This window comes from Ostrea edulis, chromosome 6 (assembly GCF_947568905.1).
Source record: "Ostrea edulis chromosome 6, xbOstEdul1.1, whole genome shotgun sequence".
NCBI classification, from domain to species: Eukaryota; Metazoa; Mollusca; class Bivalvia; order Ostreida; family Ostreidae; genus Ostrea; species Ostrea edulis.
In genome coordinates this window covers 59616332-59637553 of record NC_079169.1, presented here as the reverse complement: position 1 = coordinate 59637553, position 21222 = coordinate 59616332, and the positions used below count along the sequence as shown (strand labels likewise).

Here is a 21222-nt window from a genome sequence, read left to right as displayed (position 1 = left end):
CCCAGAAAAATACCAATCTTCTTAGGACACGCCTATAAGTCGGACATAGAGTTTTGGACCAAAAATTGACTCCCAAAAATCCTAATTATAGGCGAGTATATACGGTATTATATTCAAATGATAACAAAATGTGTACACTGTATGAATATAAAAATCTAAGAAACCCTTTTCTTCTCAAAATCAAGATATTGTGATGGGAAAGTCCTCTCCCCACAGTAGCACTGCCACCAGCTGGATGTCCCCCACCAGTAAGGGAAAATAAATACTAAACACCTATCTGCCCTACTCAACCTCAACCTATACTTAAACCTGGGTTGTGACTAAGCGACACGCCTAAACAGTGTCTTAACAAGTCAGAAATAATACTCGAATTCAAAAGTCAATTATTTATTCATTTCAAAGATAATCAACATAAGCAACATGAAGTTAACACACCAGAGGACTTCACTCTTTCGCGTTGAAGCTAAACAATCAGTGCAATATTCACAATAACCAGTTAAAAGAAAAGCGGATGACAAACGAGTCAATAAACGAGATCGACATGCGCACGAAAATATTACTTAAAACAATTCTATAATTCATCTTCCGAAAACACATTCAAGGGGAATCTCTCGGGACAAAATCAGATATGAATAATGAACGAAATACTCATATCAAGGGTATTCACTCTCGTGAGTTACTCATAATGAAAACAATAGCTTACTCACAAGTAAAAATGTGCTATAACTAGAATCTTTAATCTGTAGATTTCTCGGAGGACAATCACTCTTGAGAAATACCCTACCATAAGCCTTAAATAAATATCAAACTTCAATCTCAAATAAGAAAACAATCCTATGCTGCATTCAATACTAAAATGAATCTACATCACAAGTTAAATTGTGAAATCTGTCACAGATTGAATTACTATACTCTAGATAAGCAATAAATCAATTATATATTCCCAAAGAAGAATTTCCCCCAAACATTCCCTAAGATAAATCTATTACACTTATGAGAATCAATTTAATAACTAACTTACTCTATAACACAAATAATAATCCAAATGATTTCTAAAGTTACCCAAAACAATAGAAAAATAGAGGAGACTCAAAAATAATTAAATTAACATATAACTTCTTTCAGAAATAAATCCTATTCTTGCTCAAATAATAATAATAAAACAAACAGACGACTTACGTCGCTTCCAAATACAGAACCAAAAGAGAGCGAGTCTGCGCAAGTACAGCCTTTTATACTAAAAAAATACAGAATTCTATATTCCACACGAGCAAATCATAGAAAAATACAGAAAAACACCGAAATCTGTATATGACACGCGCTTGACACAGAAACTCTCAACATAAAATTCTATACCAAATAACGTAGAATCTCGTCCTTACATAATGAAACAATAAAGAGTTAGGATTGAACATTAAAACATTTACAATAAAAAAAAATTTATCAATACACATCGTATGTACAGTGGTAAACCTTTCATATTTCCCGCATTTAAACAGATCGATAATTCTGACATACGGAACTCCTCAGTATGCTTCATACAGTCAAATGTAAACACCAAATCGACAGGAAATTGACATATCAAAGTGAAAGTAGCTGTAATGTTTAAACACGTGTGAAAATTCATCCGTAGAGCAATATACAAGTAAGATATTCAATAATATATAGCAGCAAGTCAATTCCTTAATCACATGAGAACTATCGATAACGTATGTACAGCAATAATACAAAAAAAACAAAAACACAAAAAAAAACCCGATCGATACGGGGTGAAATCCTCACAATATGTTGTAAAAGTGAACCAACATGATTGTATATACTAATCCCAAACAATTGAGTACGGATTAATAATAACTAAGTGGTAGTGGTGGTCTTGTGATTGGATATATCCGTCCTCGTGATCCAAAGTCGACAGGAATGCTAGATGGAGAGATCCGGTCCATTTGTGACCCAGAGGCGTGTGGAAAATCGGGATACTCTCGTCTACCATATCTATCAAGAGGTGTGTTTTCCTCACATATAATAAACTGTTGCATGTTGTTATACGTATACACATGATTTACAGAAAATTCTTAATTGAATATTAGCAAGCCTAAATAGCACAGACACGTCCCTGGTACTAGTCTTTACATGCTACACATCTGTGTTAAAAAGCATATAGCTTATGGTTTCACTATTAAATATTGTGTGTTATCTATATCTCTAAAACGATAGTCATGTACTAGTAGCTGACCTGCTTTTATATTCATATGAAGCAGAATTTATTAAAAAACTTCTACGTGAGAAGAAAAAAAACATCTCTTGCTGTGGCCTTTCAATTCGACATTTAGATATATCGACGACGTTTTATCTATTAACAATAATAACTTTCATTCATATATCGATTCGATATATCCCTGTGAACTCGAAATAAAAGACACCACAGAGTCGTGCACTTCTACTTCATAGTTAGATATTTTAGTGAAAGTAGATATTAACGGCAAACTAACAACTCAACTTTATGACAAACGGGATGAATTCAGCTTCGCTATCGTCGACTTCCCATATTTATGTAGCAATATTCCTTTATCACCTGCATATGGTGTTTATATCTCTCAACTGATTCGATACGAAAGAGCTTGTTCTGCGTATGGTCAGTTTTTAAATAGAGGCAAGCTACTGACAAACAAGTTGATGGTTCAGGGATTTTAAGAGTCTCGTTTAATGTCAGCATTTCGTAAATTCTATGGTCATTATAACGATCTAGTATTGCAAATACAACCTATCATTGGGTCAAATGCTGTCTGGCGTGTTTCATACCGATTGTTAGACCGTTCTTGATACACTGATTTTGACTACGGTTAACTCCGTTTACCTGTTCAAGATATAGGGCTCACGGCGGGTGTGACCGGTCGACAGGGGATGCTTGCTCCTCCTAGGCACCTGATCCCACCTCTGGAGTGTCCAGGCGTCCGTGTTTGCCCAACTATCTATTTTGTATTGCTTATAGGAGTATGAGAATGATCACTGTTCGTTATCTTCACCTTTCATTCTTAATACATGGATTATTTTTCATGTATATCATTTTTATACCGTTATTATAATCAACTAACCTTGGTGGGATTTCTTTTTGGTAGTCATTGTTCTCTACAAAGTAGAGAAAGTTTAGATAAGGTTTCGTGTTGAAAATTTTAACATTCATTCAGAACAACGTTTTGTGTACCTACCATTTTTCCAATAACTCATCTCTTCAGCAGAATCAATTTGGATCCTATTGAAGAAAAAAACTCAATGAAAACAAAACATTTTCCGTTTCCAATCCACCTATGCTCTATCATGATTGAGGCTAATTAATTGATGAATATATTTCAATAATACTTACCTCTTCAATGGGTATTTTCCCCTGAAAAATTAGAAATCAATTTTGAAGAATATATATTGAAGTGAGTTCCCCAACTTACAGTTAAATAAAATGATGTAATGTAAAATGCAGTTCATTAAAAATACATATTTATAAAAGTATTTTCTAAAGTCATCTCTTCTTCAATATTGCTGGTATAAAAGCACTGCTAAGAAATCTTCAGAGTATCCAGTAATGATTCTAGAATAATTCTATTCTCACCTATTGCAAGATACCATTACAATTCTAAAGCTTTAATGCTAGAATACTTTCTTTAAGTAAGAATTTCAAGATTTAGAATAAGTACGAACTTTTTGATTAGATTTTTATTAGTAGAACCTACTAATAAAGACATCAGATTTTTCAAAAACATGACATAGACTGCTGACATTTCTAAAATTTGAGTTTAATTAAAATGGAAGGAAAATTGCTTTATGGGGAAACTTTAGATTTTGGAAATAAATGATTTTATGTGACATATAATGAGAAAATTTTCGTTGGGAACAACTGTATATAAGTATGAGGGCGATTTTCACTTATGATTTTCAAGTAAGACAATTAATGTGTATTACACGTACCTCAATTTAGAAAGGGTGTCATAGATAAAAAACAAAATATATGTTAATCTTTTCTATGTTTAAAACATTTTGAAATTTCCTTGTATGAACCATTCTGTAAAATCTACTCATAAGTCAGTGATTACTATCAAGGGACTATTTACATTAACATGGAACAAGGGAGATAATAAAAACAAGACACCTGTGTAAGAGTACTTACGCTTTACTTCTGTTTTTGCAGCAGTTCATGAAATCACAACGCGCAGATCCTAAACACGCACCGGTGTAACACAACCTTGTATTAAAAGAAAGTGATAGTGACTACCATCTCCACACTATCGCTACATGATTATATCCATTCCTCAATCTGTTATTACATGTTCAATGTATACCTCATGAAAAAGTACAACAAGATTCCCAAGATAACAGCACCGAGAAGAGATCCAAGCACAACGGCAGCAATGGCTCCATCGTCCAGAGCCCCACTGGTGGCAGCTGTGGTGGTTGTGGTTGAAGTAGTGGTGGTTGTGGTCTCTATATAAATCATATTGACCGTCGTGGTGGAACTTAAAGCTGGAGTTCCTTTGTCTGTAGCTGTTACCAGATACTGAATCTATAAATGAACGTGACATTTTACACTAACCATAACTTAACTGTTCAAAAGGTAAATAATTCGCAATGGAATTTGAATAGGTATTTGGCAAGTAACATATAACTGCGACTATTTCACAAACACAACACACAGGTGTATATAATTACATGTATATATTTGTATGAAATATATTGTGGATATTTTCTTTGAGAAAATACTTATGGCCAAGTGGGTGCTATATTTTTCTGCATACGTGTATGTTGCATGATATACATCTATTCTAAAACAAAAATATATACATATTCTTATGTGAAAATATTATAGCATTGAACTGAATGAAATTTGCTTTGAATAAGTTTTTTCTTAAATTGATGGGGGGGGGGGGGGGGGGTATTTCAAAGTTTGCACTAAACCATCGGTTATTTGAGCCATTGATTACAAGACAAAACTAGATGCTGTCACAAGACAGTAATACCCGCACACAAGTGTTTGCCTTTAAATATACTCTTCGTCATATTGGTGTTACTGGCAAAGAAGCCACAATCGCTATTATATAATTAATTAATGCATAAATTGTAAGAGGAGTTCTGGGAACCAAGGTTTTTTGTACAAAAAGCATCATTTTCGACCCCCATTTGGCCCCCAGGGCAAAAATAAAAATTCCAAAACCTTATTGCGCATCTACAGGACACAAGCAACCAATTTCCTAAAGATTATTAGGATACTGCTTAAAACGTAAACAGAGTTCTGGGGACCTGAGTGTCCTTTTGTGCAAAACTGTCATTTTTCAACCCTCATTTGACCCCAGGGGTGAAAATAAAAATTCCAAAACCTTATTGCACATCTACAGGACACCAGCAATCATCATCCAAAAGATTATTAGGATACTGCTTAAAACGTAAGAGGAGTTCTGGGAACAAGGGTTTTTTTGGTACAAAATCGTCATTTTTCGACCCCCACTTGGCCTCCAGGGCAAAAATAAAAATTCCGAAACCCTATTGTGCATCTAAAGGACACCAGCAACCATCTCCCTAAAGATTATTAGGATACTGCTTAAAATGTAAGAGGAGTTCTGGGAACCAGGGTTCTTTTGTGCAAAAAATGTCATTTTTCGACCCTCATCTGACTCCAGGGGTGAAAATGAAGATTCCAAAACCTTATTGCACATCTACAGGACACCAGCAATCATCTTCCAAAAGATTAGTAGGCTACTGTGTAAAATGTAAGAGGAGTTCTGGGAACCAGGGTTCTTTTGTGCAAAAAATGTCATTTTTCGACCCTCATCTGACTCCAGGGGTGAAAATGAAGATTCCAAAACCTTATTGCACATCTACAGGACACCAGCAATCATTTTCCAAAACATTATTAGGCTACTGTGTAAATTGTAAGAGGAGTTCTGGCAACCAGGGTTGTGTTAAAAAGCATCATTTTCGACCCCCATTTGGCCCCCAGGATGAAAATGAAAATTCCGAAACCTTATTGCACATCTACAGGACCCAACCAATCATCTTCCAAAAGATGATTGGGCTACTGCATGAAATGTAGGAGGAGTTCTGGGAACCAGGTTTTTGTTGAAAAAACGTCTTTTTTAAACCCCCGTTTTGCCCCCAGGGTAAAATTGAATATTCTAAAACCTTATCATATATCTACAGTACACCACCTATCATATTCCAAAAGATCAATCGGTTACCACTTGAAATAAAAGAGCAGTTTGAGGAAGAAGAAAGTGTGACAGACGGACGGACGGACCAGGGTAACAACAATATACCCGAACTTTATTTAGAAAGTGCGGGTATAATAACATTTTAAAGGTAATCGTAATTCCCCCTCATTTTACATGGATACACTCACCGCAGTTCCGTACGAAAGACCAGACCGGGACAGGAAGTAGACCCCGCAAGCTGTGCCCACCGTATAGTAAGTGTTGGTTTGGGCGACGCTACTGGTCAGAGTTCCACCACAGGAAAATTCGGCGTTACTGCCCGCGTCTTTGTCCGTTACCGGCATCTGACCAATAGTGCTTCCTAAACCCGTATATTGATCGGCATAAAATGTGTAAGTGCCTTGAGAGAAAACCGGTGCGTTATCATTTGCGTCCTAATAATTAAAAAGCAGTATGAGTGATCAATGTGATAAAACAGCGAAGAGTAGGACTACTTGATTCAGTACTGATCTTGATTAAAAAATATACAGTGTAGTTACATCGTAGATTCATATAGAAAAATGATCAAATGCATGTTGATGTATAATAAAATTTGGGGATTTTTTTCTAATGGCAAAAATGTTAATAATGGAACCATCTTCATCATAATTGAGAAAACAGGGTTTACCCGAATCGTAATGATAAGTAAAGTAGTTCCAGTTTTGCCAAGTGAATCTATGCATCGAACTGTCAGCTGAACAGTGGAGGGCATGGTGTTCTGATCTACGTCATAATCCACAGCATACGTCATAATGCCAGATGTGCTGTCGAGATGAAATCTCTCACTGTTGTTTCCATTCACTAACGATAGAGAATACGGCTGTACTCCGTCATAATCCCGAACAACAAAGTTAGGATTGAAGGATTGACTTCCGGTCTTTTATAAGAAAAATAACATATTGAAATATGATACATATATACAATGTTAGTACCATGTTCATCAACGGAACTGTTATGATATTAATGTATTTTGATATGAAACGATAGAAGAATGAAGCATAATTATCAATTAAATTGTAAAATGTGTAATCATTGGTCAATTACAACATCTGAGGCCAAGTCTTATTGAATTGATTCTGAACATTTTATCCATTAAAGTTTAATCACTATAAATTATATAGGTATTAGAAATTAGAAATTTAGCATCCTCTAAATATTCAACCTGGTCACTCATCCAGAAAATACAGGTAAACTGTAGCATCTGAAGCAAGTCTGATTGAATATATCCTTATAGATGTCACGCAGCAACGTACCACTACTGTAGATAATTAAGCTATTGGGATCAGAAATTGCTCACAAAATGTTAACATGGTCACGTGAAAGATAGTTCATTTGCAGCATCTGAAGCGATTGTGATTGGGTATATATTTACAGTTATCATTCATGCGAGTTTCATCAGTGTAGAATAAAGTAACAAGGAATTCAACTGTCCTGATATTATCAAATCCAGAAAATGTAAGTTGTAGCATCTGAAAAACTACTTTTGAATGAAAGGTGAAAATAACACACAGTGATCAATGTCATAACTTCTATAAGTTATACAAAATAGAGAGTTGGGCAAGTACTGACCCCTGGATATACCAGGGATGTGATCAGGTGCCTAGGAGGAGTAAGCATCCTCTGTCGACCGGTCACACCCGCCGTGAGCCATATATTTTCAACAAGTATAAATGGAGTTATCCGTAGTCAAAATCAGTGTTCCAACAACGGCCTAACAATCGGTATGAAACACGCCAGACAGCATTTGACCAAATGATAGGTAGTATTGGCAAAATAAATTGTTATAACGACCCTAGAGTTTTGCGAAATGATGACTTTAAACGAGAGTGTTAAAACCCCTGCACCATCAACTTGTTTGTCAGTAGCCTGCCTTGATTTAAAAACTGATCTAACGCAGAACAAGTTTTTGTGTATCGAATCAGTTGAGAGATATAAATAACATAGGCAGTTGATAATGAAATATTGCTACATAAATATGGGAAGTTGACGATGGAGAACCTGAATTCATTCCGTTGAGTTGTTAGTTTGCCGTTAATATCTGCTTTCAATAAAATATTTAGGTATGAAGCAGAAGTGGACGACTCATTGGTGTCTTTTATCTCGGAGTTCACAGAGATATATCGAATCGACATATGAATAAACATGTGTCCTTCCAAGTATCATAATGCATGCAAGTATAATCATTGTAGAATACTGGGTTGTTTTGTTTTTTTTAAATTTGGGCATTATTTTTCGTGAAATAGTTAAAGAATAACAGTAGGTTTTGAGCCAAATATATACTTTTTCGTATGGTGGTACACTAAATAATCGAGATTTCCCAGCCTGGTGAAATAAAGGTATGATCATTGTAGAATACTGTAAATTTCTTATTTTACACTAATACTTAATATCGCAAAATGGCTCGTAGATGTCAAATCCTGTGAACATGAATTCGCGAGTGGTCTGTTGATCAAAAGATTTTACATGAACATATATTGCAGCAATTTACAAATAAAAGCAAATAATTTTATTTCGTGAGTGATGCTTCTAGCTAAATTGCAAAAGTATAATAATAATAAATGAATTCCTCGCATATGTTTAGGACTCTACACTATACAAGGAAAATTAAATCTGTAAATGGAAAATATGGTTCAATTACAGCGTATGAAGCTGGTTGAATATCATGGATCTTCACAGATGTTATTCTGGTATTTTTGATTATTCAAAAACAAAATAACAAGAAAAAATAAAAATAATAATAATAAAAAAATCATCAGGCACTTGCATTCAAAAATTCAATTTCTTTATTCATCCGGAAAATATAGGTCAATTTCAGGATCCATAACGCACCTTATTGCACATTTACAGACTTAACATCACTGCTCCATCACCGAGTTGGAAAAAGTTACAAAGATAAGCATCCATGACAATTCGATCCGTTTTTAAATATTTACAAACTATGCCCAATCATGTATTAAGATATTTAGTTGCTACATGTACCTCTTGAAATGTAACAAGAGTTACAATGACAAGAATGTTTCACATACCGACGGATGGACATGAATAACGACAGCATACCCGAACATTCCATGGAAGTTCCGGGTATAAGGAAGGGTAACTATACCGGTCACTAACCGTGCCTTCCAGGACGCTGACGTAGTAGGCTTGTCTGTCAAAGTAACAATCCTCGTTAACGTTGACGACATTGACAGTCAGTAAGTAGAGCCCATTAGTGCTCTTTCCATCGGATATCGTGAATGATATGTTGTAGCGAGACAAAGTTTCGTAGTCTAATTTTCCTGTAGAAGACAGTGTAATCTGCCCACCTAAAATGTATTATATAATTCAGGAATTATGCGTAAAAATTATGGCAGCTTTATCTTGTTTACATTTATACATTATCACTGGTTTGTCTGCAATAAGCATTTGCTGTTTTATTATTCTCATTTCTCAATATAGGCACTGTAACACACAAGTGCACTTTCGCCAAAAGTCTGTATGTTTTACCACACAAATTGTAAATGTAAGAAATATATGTATGGGTTCTTTGCATTTGAGGGGGTACCTGTAATATGCGAAACGAAACAAAACGGAATCTGCCGAAACGAAACCTACCGAAACGAACCAGATTGTATAACCGAACTGTGTGATCATTTCTGGATCCGAAACTATTAATGGTATAATTGAATTAACTTCGGATATGTACTTTGTGCTTACTCATCCCCCTTTCCAACTTTTAAAACTTTGTAGCAGTCAAACCGAAAGACTACATAATTTCATTTATATGTGGTAACTTACACAGGGGCCTGGTATTACGATTTTTAATTACAGTTACTATAATTAAAAGTGTTCGGTTATACAATCTGTTTAGTTTCGTTACCGTTACGGTAGATTTCGTATTGATTTTGTTTCGCATTTTACAGGGACCCATTTTAGGAGATGTAAAAACATGAGACAGTTTCTGCAAATTTCAAATTACTCCGTGATTCCATTATATATATATATATATATATATATATATATATATATATATATATATATATACACTAAGTATCTTCTTTGTAACATGTTTAAATAATCTACTTACTTGTTGAGTCAAATGAAAATAGTCCTTGAGCAGTGATTGGGCTAACTGTGAACGTGTAGGTCAAAGAATCTGTGAGGTCAAGGTCCTGTGATGTCACAGTAAAAATGACGGTGCCTCCTGCGATGTCTTCATCAACAGATACAGAAGCTGGGAGGTTGGTAATGTTTGGTTGGTTGTTTAAATCTGATAGATTTAGAAGAAATGTTGAGTTACATTTGAGATAGATTTGATTTAATCAATGAAATTATAAAATAACATTTTGCAGAAATCAGTTCAGGATATGATATTTTGTATTGTGTTTCTTGTTAGATGATTGACTAATATCTGAAAAGTACTTAGATATCGTCACTGTAAGCTCGAGGAAATTGTAGTAACATGAAATGTTTATGGTTTAAAGATACACGAACTTACAAATAATATTAACGTTAAGATTTGATTGTTTTTAAGATCATATCCGAAAGACCCATGGTTCTCACTTCTAAATGCAAAGCGTTTGTCGTAGGAGAAATCACTACCTATCTTTACGTCTTAGGTTTGACACGGCCATGGCACTAGCGGGGCTCAAACCCACGACCTCCCGATTACGAAGCGAACGCTCTACCACTGAGCTACCACGACGTTAAGTGAAAATGAACTTGTACAGAATATTAACGCTGAGAAGAAATTAGTCTTTAATTACATAACACTGTGGTTTCATAATTTTTTGTGGGCATTAATTTTCGGGAAATAGTTAAAGAATACAGTTGCTTATGTGCAAGATATGTACTTTTTCGTATGGTGGCACACTGAATAGTCGATACACGATAAATCTCTCTCTTTTTGGTCGATATTTTGAAGTCTAGTAAATTAATAATATCAGCAATTCAACTACATCGAGAAATGTATATATTGTGGAAATGTTTTGGCATTTCCACAGAATCATGAGACATAATCATTAACAAATATCGGAGATATTCTAAATTCAGTGAAATATCGATAGTATTAACTTCCACACAATCGAATTAAATGATGTGCCCTAAGGTTTTGTAAAATAGAAAATATTTTCCTTCAGTAAACTGGTTTGTGAAGATTTTACATCGAATACATAATATACGAGTCCGCAGTGGGGCCCCACCAAGACACCGTTGTATATCTACTGAATGATTCGAAAAATCATTATAATTCAAAGGTGATGTTAATGATAACAAACTAGCCATCTAATGTTTCCCATATCGGTCTTTGCTTACTTCGGTACACAGTGTACCTGTGAGCCACAGAGCTCCTTTGGTCAATAAACAATTCACGGATCCTAGGTCTCGGAGACCAAGCCATTTATGTTTGTGTCATGCATTAGCAAAACATTATATAAAATCCAGCTCCCAAAATTTTGTTTGTCAACACAGTACTTTACATAGCCAGGAAACCAAAGCTGAGGTGAGAACACCAATATTTCTGAAAAACAGTTCGACGAGTCAATTTACATGTAAGGGAACTCCATACTCGCAGTATTATCTGATAAAGTATAGAAAGTGTTTTTATTTCCATTTATTAGAGTTAAAACTAATAAATTGTCAAATGAAATATACAGGTCATCGCACTTTTTAAGATGCGAGACATGCATAAACAGAGTTATATATCAACATCAGAAATTTGCATTTTCCGTAAACAACATCATCAAAATTCCACAAAAACTGGTGGCAACAATATGATATTATTTAAAACAATTTCATGAAACTGTTTCTTTATAAAAATATACAAACTTTCCGTGAAAAATAACGGAAATATATCGCATAATGGACTATGTGAAGAAATCAATGTAATATACAATTATTGCTGTTTTTGAGGTGAATACGATGATTTAGACACCTGAGGAGTACAATATTCACCTCGTCCTTCGGGCTCGGTGAATATTGTACTTCGAAGGTGGCTAAATCATCGTATTGATCTAAAAACAGCAATAATTGTTTTATTATATGATTAAAAAACCCTTGAAGATTGTTCTTTGCTTTAATTGTAAGTTTCTTAGCCGAACCCAGTGAGAAACGCGGAATTTCATTGGACGGCAAAAATAAGTATAATCGATCGCGTCAAATTGGAAGTTTCCGACCTATTTTTGGTCCTATGTGGAAAAAATAATTCCTTATGTTCACCTGGAAGGTCACGTGCAGGTAAACATAACGTAGTATGATTTCTACATTGTTGGATCTCAGCCAATTAGAGAGCAATTATTCAATCATATAATAAACAGAGTTGTTGCCCATTTTGAAACGTATCATTGATTTTTCACATATAACTTAGACTTTTGAAACAATTTATGTTGAACAATTTTTTTCCCCAACAACTATCTGAAAAAATCTTTGTCTCTATCATACATACATGTAAATCTAAATAAATCAATGATTTTGCAAAATCTTATGACATCACATGAGGATGGAATTACTTTAAAGGGACTGATTCACGATTTTACCCAAAATTTTGTTTTCACTTTTAATGATCAAAATCTACTGTCTAATGTGTTTGAAAGATTTCACATGAAAATTAAGGTTATACATCATCACAGAAGCTCATTTTAGAGAGTTTATTATTTGTTTTGTAAACAAAGATTGCGGTATGCTATTGTTTACGAAATTTTCAAACGAAATAAATATCGATCTAAGTATTATTATATCTTTCACATTTCAAGCATTTTTGGGGTGAAATGTGTCATCTAAAAGTTAAAATTTGTGACTATGCAAAATTAAGATGCATTATATTACAAAATCAATATTTCACTTGTTTGTTTGTTTATATAAAAAGACTCGAGTCTTTGTTTACATAACACATATTTAAGGCTAAAATATTGCTTTTATTCTTGCATTCAAAAGGTCAAAATTTTGGCTGTCAACATTAAATAAGTTATATTTCTAATATTTAACATAAAAAATAAAAAAATATTTTTATCAAAAATCGTGAACCAGTCCCTTTAAGGAGCAAGCACAAAGAAGAAAGAACAGAAAAAAATTGTTGTAAAAGCTTTTTCCATCGAAGCCATCAACTTTGGGCCCGTGTTGATAGTTGAGTCAAGTGACATGTAAACATAAACAGGGTTCGGGCCTTCTTTTGAAAATGAAAAAAATACATATACATGTATGTACATCTTTGCGTCAGATTATGAAATTTAGGTTTGTTGTTATGTATTACACGAGTCAAATACTATCATATATTACATGTATTAATGAAATATCCAAGTATGTTTTGGTAACAAAATCGTGTCCATGCCCATTTAACGTTGAAAGTGATTTTTGTATGATATTGTGAAAATTGATAAGTGGTTATAACCTCATACAATCAGTGCAATGGTGTGTGTATGTAAGCCTAGTTTGAACACGACCATGATGAGCGGTTGGGAATTACATGGACTCCCCTGCACGATGACAAGTGGAAATGTCCTTACTTTCGAACATATTATTACTGCTTAGAGTATCGATACTGAGAAGTGAACATTTGCTTACTTTGCATGTGAACTTTGATAAGTCAACATTTTACAGCCAGGATGAGAAAAGAACAACTACTTCAATGAACCTAGGATGTGAGGATGTGAATACATGTATATACTTACTCAGGATATCAACGCTAAGCAGTGTTTGGACAGAGATAAGTCCATCGGTAACAGAAATATACAGGTCTACAGGACTTTGCGTCTCGTCCAATAAAGTTCGGGTGGTCCTCACCTGTCCGCTACCTGTCAAGTTTTATTCGTGGTTCCAATCATTACTTACATCAGCATATATTGTAACAGTTCTTTTTCAAACAAAAAATAGATATCGTACTAATTTTCTCTCTCTAATCCTTTGACCAAAAATGACATACTGGATGTTGTGCATATTATATACATGTATGTTAATAAGGAAATAAAAACCAAACAAGAGACTGTCAAAATAATCTTTCTCCAGTATGATTATCAAATACATATTCAAAATCAGGACTTTAATACTTACTTGAGTCGATCGCAAAACTACTCGTACTTGGGACAGACTTCAGAGTATACGTCAGTGGTGAGTGATTCAACAGGTCACGTGATGAAACTGTATAAACAAGCTGATTGGCAGTCGCTGTTTTAGCATCCACAGACACGACATCTATTTTAAAGGAACAACCAAGCTGGGTGTACTTTTCAGCGAGTATCTTGCAGCGTGCATATGGGGCGAAGACATTTCAATTTTTTAACAAAACCCCACAATGTTCAACCTCATCCAAAGCAGAAACTTATGGTAAATGGTGAAATCATGGAATAGAAGCATTGTTTACTTATCTAATGCGATATTAAGAAGTTGAGACATTTTATGCTTTTATAACTGCACATTTGTCACTTGTAAAGAAAATATAGGTCAATTGCAGCATCTGAATTATATCTGGTTAAATATACTCATACAGGTATCATGAAAGTTTCTTCTTTGTTTTGTATTCCTTATAGGGGTTATGAGATTGATCACTGTTGTTATTTTCACCTTTCATAGACTTGAGCAGAGACGCTTGATAAGTCGGAACTTTTGAAACATCGTCATTGCAGGGGCATCAGCAAGTATTTGACATTGGGGAGGCGAATTGGATCGAAAGGGGGTCTAACTAACGTGTTTTTACTTAAATTGAGATTTCCACTCGAATCTTGATTTTTTTTCTATTTCCTATATTTGAACCTTCCCCCAAAATGAAAGTCACTCATTCGGATAATATAGGTCAATTGAAGCAAGTGTTCTTGTATATGTAATGGTATCTATTATGAATTATGCATACAACCTTCGTCACTGTAGTGAAGCGAAAGTATAAATCGGAATCACGATATCCATTCTTTTTGTTGGAGATGCATTCGGATTTTAGAATCTCTAAAAGGTCACATGAATAGAGAGTTTATAAGCTGAAGAATCTGAGTTCTCAGCGAGTTCAATGTTGGCTGTCGACCGGTTCAGGGTTCAGGGTTCCTTACCTGAGTATTTCTCAGAGTTAATGGTTATATATTTAGGCTATCACAGTGTTTATATTTAATTTAGCCTTGTACTGTGTTACTTTGAGGTATGTGGGGGCCTGTGGGTGTTAGTAACACTGTTTGTTTTTGACAGTGTATAGAAGCTCGTTAGATTAAGATTTTTCTTATTTCAATATACATTTCTCGTAATTCTGGTGATTTATTTTGGGTGAATTTTACGTTCCTCTCTGGTTATATTCATTCATTTTTTTTGGGAAAACTTATTATTTGTTATCAACTATTCTTAAACCATATTTACTTATGCTATGATAAATTTGTAAGCTTTACAGGGCTTTTCTTTTCAAACCAGGTGTTGAACATAATCTAAGAATCACAACCGAACCCGGGTACAAACGGAAACAGTGTTTCATAATTGATTTAGCATAAGTCTTTCTGATCCTAAGTACTATTGACAGTGAGTTCTTTTTATTTGACAAATAGAACTTGTACTTTGGGAGAAGATAGATTTGTACTTTGGGAGAAGCTAGACTTATTTCAGTCCCAGCATACAAACAGGATTCCAGTTACGGTACAAAACTATTGTAGCACAGAGTTAAAAATGTAGACCGAGTTCCAATGAAATGCAAAAACAGAAATTCAACCCCCTTTGACACTTTGACCCCCTGGTCCCAAATCGAAATTCTCTAAAATGATCGCGCAGATACAAGTTATGAATTATGTACAAAACGAAAGTTTGCCACCTTTCAGAATGGAAGAGGATTTCCGACAAGAATTTGTCCGACAGACAGCTGATTGACAATTATAATAACAATATAAAGGCGAGCTTTCTTACACAAGAAAGTCCTACTAGTTTACTCTACAAATCAGTTTCTATATTGTTTACAAGATTGAAGGGGTATTGTTTCAATTTTTCAATTGTTAACTGAACATTGATCAAATATTACTTGCACACAACGGTTATACACGTGTATCGTTAGATTACCCGCGAATATTAGGCTGTTTAATTAACAGAAGAGTTTGGTGGTTTGTTATCTCCCTTTTTTACCAGAAGAGTGAGTAAACTCTAAGCGATCCCCTGAGATAATGTCGACCTCCAGCTTGTCCTCTCTGAATTCTCCATTGGAGTCCGTACATCTTATAGTTATCTGGTAGGAAGACTGAGTGGCGAAGTCAAACATGGCGTTAGGGGAGGCCGCTGTGCCGGGGGACGCGTTATGGGCGTAAATACCGTAACCTATAAAATTGTTAACAGAAATTGAATCCCACGTTAGTCTCATCGGCTATTTAAAAAATATGCTATCAAATATTAAGGACATACGCGAAGTTTCTGATAATTTCTCTAAAGTTATTTTTTCATCTCCTCGATATGAGGAGCTCTTGTATGATTTCCGAAGTAATTTTACCATAGCTTGCATAGCAACCTGGGTAGCTCAATGATTAGTTCACCTAACTATTAATGCAACGGGTCCCGACTTCCGGGTTAAATACCAGATTTTTCCATACCACTTACATAACAGCAAACTTTATATTTTTATTTACAACAACCAGAAACTATCAAAATATTCTAACTTTAACACAGACATGGTAATATATCCAAAGAATTTTCTTTATAGAAACGAGATAGAATGCAAGTGAATTATACGTGAAAAGTCACGAAAAATTATAAATTATTGAGAATCTTCGCGCATGTCCTTAACTAACACATCAAAGTTGATGTTACCTGTATTGTTTTGCAAGGGTTCATATAGTCTTCAAATCTATGAATTTAAAGATAGCTTTAATTGCTTACTTCCCGTTTTGGGATCAATTAACACTCTGAACTGTGTCTCCGTGCGCGCAGGGGTCGGCGTTGTTCCGGCCGAGTTGCAGACATAAGCGTCATTGTTGACGTCACTGACAGTGAGGGTATAGATCAGACGGTTTTCGTATTCTTGTTCACCAACGTTCACAGACGTAGGCAACCCACTAAAAATTGGAGGCTGCAAAAGTCATGGAAGCAATGAACCTTTATATCTACGGAAAGACGACTGTTATCACTTTTTTTGTATATTTGAAAAGTTTTTCATCCAGGTTTGTAAAGATAATTAATGATTATACCAAATACTGAATACGTTTTATTATTCACTCGGCACGTAATTCTGATGAATAACATTGAAATAATAACTACCAAAACTTGTTCTTGACATGTTTTGCTTTACAGATTTGATACTGATTATCATATAATACACTGTAGATTCCTAATTTTATGTGAGTACTTTTTAAATATGGTAAATGACTCGTAAACGTCAAATCGCGTGTACATGAATTCGCGTGTCGTCTGTTAATCAAGAGTTCTTGCATGTATTTTAACAACAACAAATTAAAAGCGAGTAATGTTATTTCGCGACTGACGCCTCGATCGCGAAATTACGCGATAATAGATTCCTCGCGTATGTTTAGGAATCTACAGTATATCACTATTCTACAGTAGTGCATTTGGAAAAATGAAGTTTTTTAGATAGAGGATTCTAAGCATACTTACCGTTGCAATGCAAGGAATTGTGCAACACAAAATCAAAAATAAAACTGAAATTTCCATATTTTCTCTTCACCGGATTTTTCCTATTTGCTAATTTTCCTAAATCTGTTTACTTTTATATTTTCAACAACATAGACACGACATTAATTCATTTCTGCTTATTCAAAGAAATTGGCTTAATGCGTTAATACTTTCAACATATCTTAACAATATTTACAATTTTGTTTTATTTGCCAAAAAGACCATAAGAAATAAATCAACTCCAGTCACTATATTTAGGAAACGCATTTAATGAAAAGGGGATCTTTTTAAACCTTTATGATTTTCTAGTCATGAAGATGTAATTTTAAAAAAACACGTTTGAATCCTATTTATGTGAATCGATTTTGCAAAGGCACAGGGGAGTCTTCTATATTTTCTCCTTGATTGAATTAGTTCTATGGTGCGAAACTGTTTTGTTGCAAATAGCAGGTTGAACGAGGAGCGGAAATATCGAGTTAGAGACATTATATTTAGAAGTAATAAGTCTGCATCGCTGCTTACATTAATATCAAATACTTTGAAAATGTTTGCATGATTTTTCTTTTCTTTTTAAATTGAAAAATACAAACATTCTAATCTTATCAAAATATCATAAATGTTCTTTTGGGTGATTTTGATTTGACTTGAGCATTTATTTATGGATATCAATATATACATAAATGTACATTTAGTTTGTATTTATGTAGACATTTTATCAAAATTCACTATAGAGATTGTTGTTAATTATTACAACTAATTGGATTTAAAAAGGTGTAAGGAACTGTGAATAGACAATTTAATCTCGCAGTATAAAACAACAATGTGATGAAACATTGTGAATGCATATCCCCTCGCATTGAGTGTCTGCAAGCTTTTTCTATGAAGTCTCGTTGTGACCTTGATCTTTGGATCCCAAAATCAATATGGTGCTCCCTCTCTTGGTAGCAAAGCTACATATCAAGTATCAAATCACTCGAGCAAAAAATGTGGCCCGTAGAGTGTCTACAAACTCAGTGTTAGACACATGTGTGTACACACTCACACACGAACGGCCCCGTTACTACATCCTACTTCCTGATGAATAGCGAGGGGATAATTAACATATCAACTCAACCAAAGCAGTTTCACTTTTAGTAATCTTAGGCATGCAATTAAAAAGTACTTGAATGCGGGATTTTCGAGATACGGATCCACTCTGACTCTTACTCTTATCGCGCGTTGAACGTAATTTGTAGGACATGTCACTTCCGGATACAATAACAACTAAGTAAACAAGCATGGGATACTTCAATTGCTATCAAATTCCTGCATTCAAATGTTATCTTTGAAAGAAAGGAATTACTACAACCATTTTACAGGAAAATGCATAAGATTAAATTGTGTGCGTTGGCGAGGGAAACAAATCTTGAAGATATCAGTAAAACTTCACGCCTTGCATCAAATGATACGCGTTTAAATACGCCTTTTCCCTTCCGTCTAATTTACACCCAGATACAAATCACTAATAGTGACTTGCATCGTCATCGCAGGACTGCGCATAGCTCTTTACGGACCGTCTGCTAGCGAAACACCATTTGTATTAATGTCAGCTTTACCCTACAACTGGTTATTATCACGTGTCCGTGGTGTATATACGTTAAATATAATCGGTCGTTCCGGCACATCGCGAAAGTTCCGTATTAAACACGTTATTTGATGTGTTTAAATATGTTCTATGTACATGAAAGGGAAGAATTACATTCGATGACTTTGAAAAAAGGTAATTATACAGAAAAAATACAGTTACTTATTCCATTCGATCCCTGATCCATACGGTACATAAAATCAATATTATGGAACATAATAACATTTATGTTTAAAGCGTATATATGTGTCATTTACCATATTGGGGACCTCGCAGAACTTTACCCCGTTGGGGGCCTCAAGTTTGGTAGCCAATCACTGGCTTGGATAGGCACGCAATAGTTTGTGTTTTGCACACGTTAGCCTTTCCATATACATGGGATTCAGTGAATACAAATTGTAAATTGGGTCAAAGTTTTTTCATTTTGTTCAAAATTGAAGGATCCAATTTCTATAACAACAAGTAAGTTGAATTTTTTCGCCATCTTTTTGCTCTGGGTTTGTTTTGATGAATTTTTTTGTGTCATCTTATAGAGTAGCATTATTTAAGTTATTTTGTCTTCTTTGGGGGAAATCAGACTTTGAGTAATTTAGCTTTGCAGGTACTTTGATTTAGAATGTATTATCTGATTTCCCCCAAAATCTTATGTTGAAGATTGCTTTCGTCATTTGGTATGGTAATAAATGACAATTTTTCAATCTCAATCATTCTTTTGTTCAGATTTTTAATGACGGCAAAAACGAGCTACGATGAGCAGAGTTTGGGTAATAGAAGCTGATAAACATAAAAAGAAATACTTTAAGAAAAACGCCTTGACTGGAAAGAAGAGACTACAACCTCGTCATTGGGAGATAAATGTCATTATGTTGATTGGGAACATTCCCATAACTTAAATGTTACTCTGACCTATAACGCTACAATGTATCAATTTTATAACGCACCAATGTATCAATTTTATAACGCACGGATTTTCCCCAAACCATTTGATATCACATGCTTATTCTTTTAAATAATTGCCATATGAACATTTCATTTCAACAATATACTATCATTCCAAAAACAGTGTGTCTGTTCGTGGTGAGAAGTATATAAAAATGGCACTCGTGAACTGTCATCTCACTCACTAACTGGTCGTATAGTTTCATTAAAAGAGAGTTTGGATGTCCATGATATGTCATCCTTTCACCGTGATTGGTTAATGAGAAGAAATGCTAAACCTGTTCAATAAAACCTCGCCCCAAAATATATAAGCTCGATAAAAGCGAAGTGTAATGTTTTTATTATTGCAACGATAGTTATATCAAATTGCATTTATTTACCTTAGCTGGATTCAAAAACTCATATTCCCGTAGGGATCCGGGTTAGAATAAGTTCCCAGTGCCCCTTGCTTGTCGTAAGAGGTAACTAAATGGGTGGGCCTTCGGATGAGACCACAAAAACCAAGGTCCCATGTCACAGCAATGTGGCACGATAAAGATCCCTCCCTGCCTAAAGGCCGCAAGTGCCAAGCATATACACAATGTAAACCTAAATTTTGCAGCGCTTCATCGGCAACGTACTGTGCCACAAAATATGCCAGAAGTAGTGTACCTCAAAATTATTAATGTGGATTTTAAAAAGTCCAATTTGAAATTGAAAAACTTTTCTGAAATCAACATCAAAATGTATGACTTTTCAACACTTTATACGACCATTCTTCACGATAAATTAAAGATTAGACTTTTTGACATCATAGACAGTTGCTTTTTCAACAAAAATGGAAAAAGGGAATATTCATATCTAGTGATCAGTCATCAAAATATTACTTTGTTAAACACCACT

General features: G+C 34.6%; 1 protein-coding gene across 1 annotated transcript; it reads right to left on the bottom strand.

Moving 5' to 3' along the window:
* Positions 1-371: 371 nt before the first annotated feature.
* On the bottom strand, positions 372-16416 carry LOC125647281 (protocadherin-like protein). The gene is made up of 13 exons (XM_048873967.2): positions 16284-16416; positions 14253-14465; positions 13874-13996; positions 10297-10479; positions 9345-9535; positions 6859-7107; positions 6380-6625; positions 4329-4549; positions 4157-4231; positions 3362-3382; positions 3207-3250; positions 3093-3126; positions 372-1992 (listed from the first exon to the last, which is right to left on the bottom strand). Exons 1-13 carry the CDS (start codon positions 16414-16416, stop codon positions 1845-1847), a joined length of 1881 nt encoding a protein of 626 aa, XP_048729924.2. The 3' UTR covers positions 372-1844.
* Positions 16417-21222: the final 4806 nt, after the last annotated feature.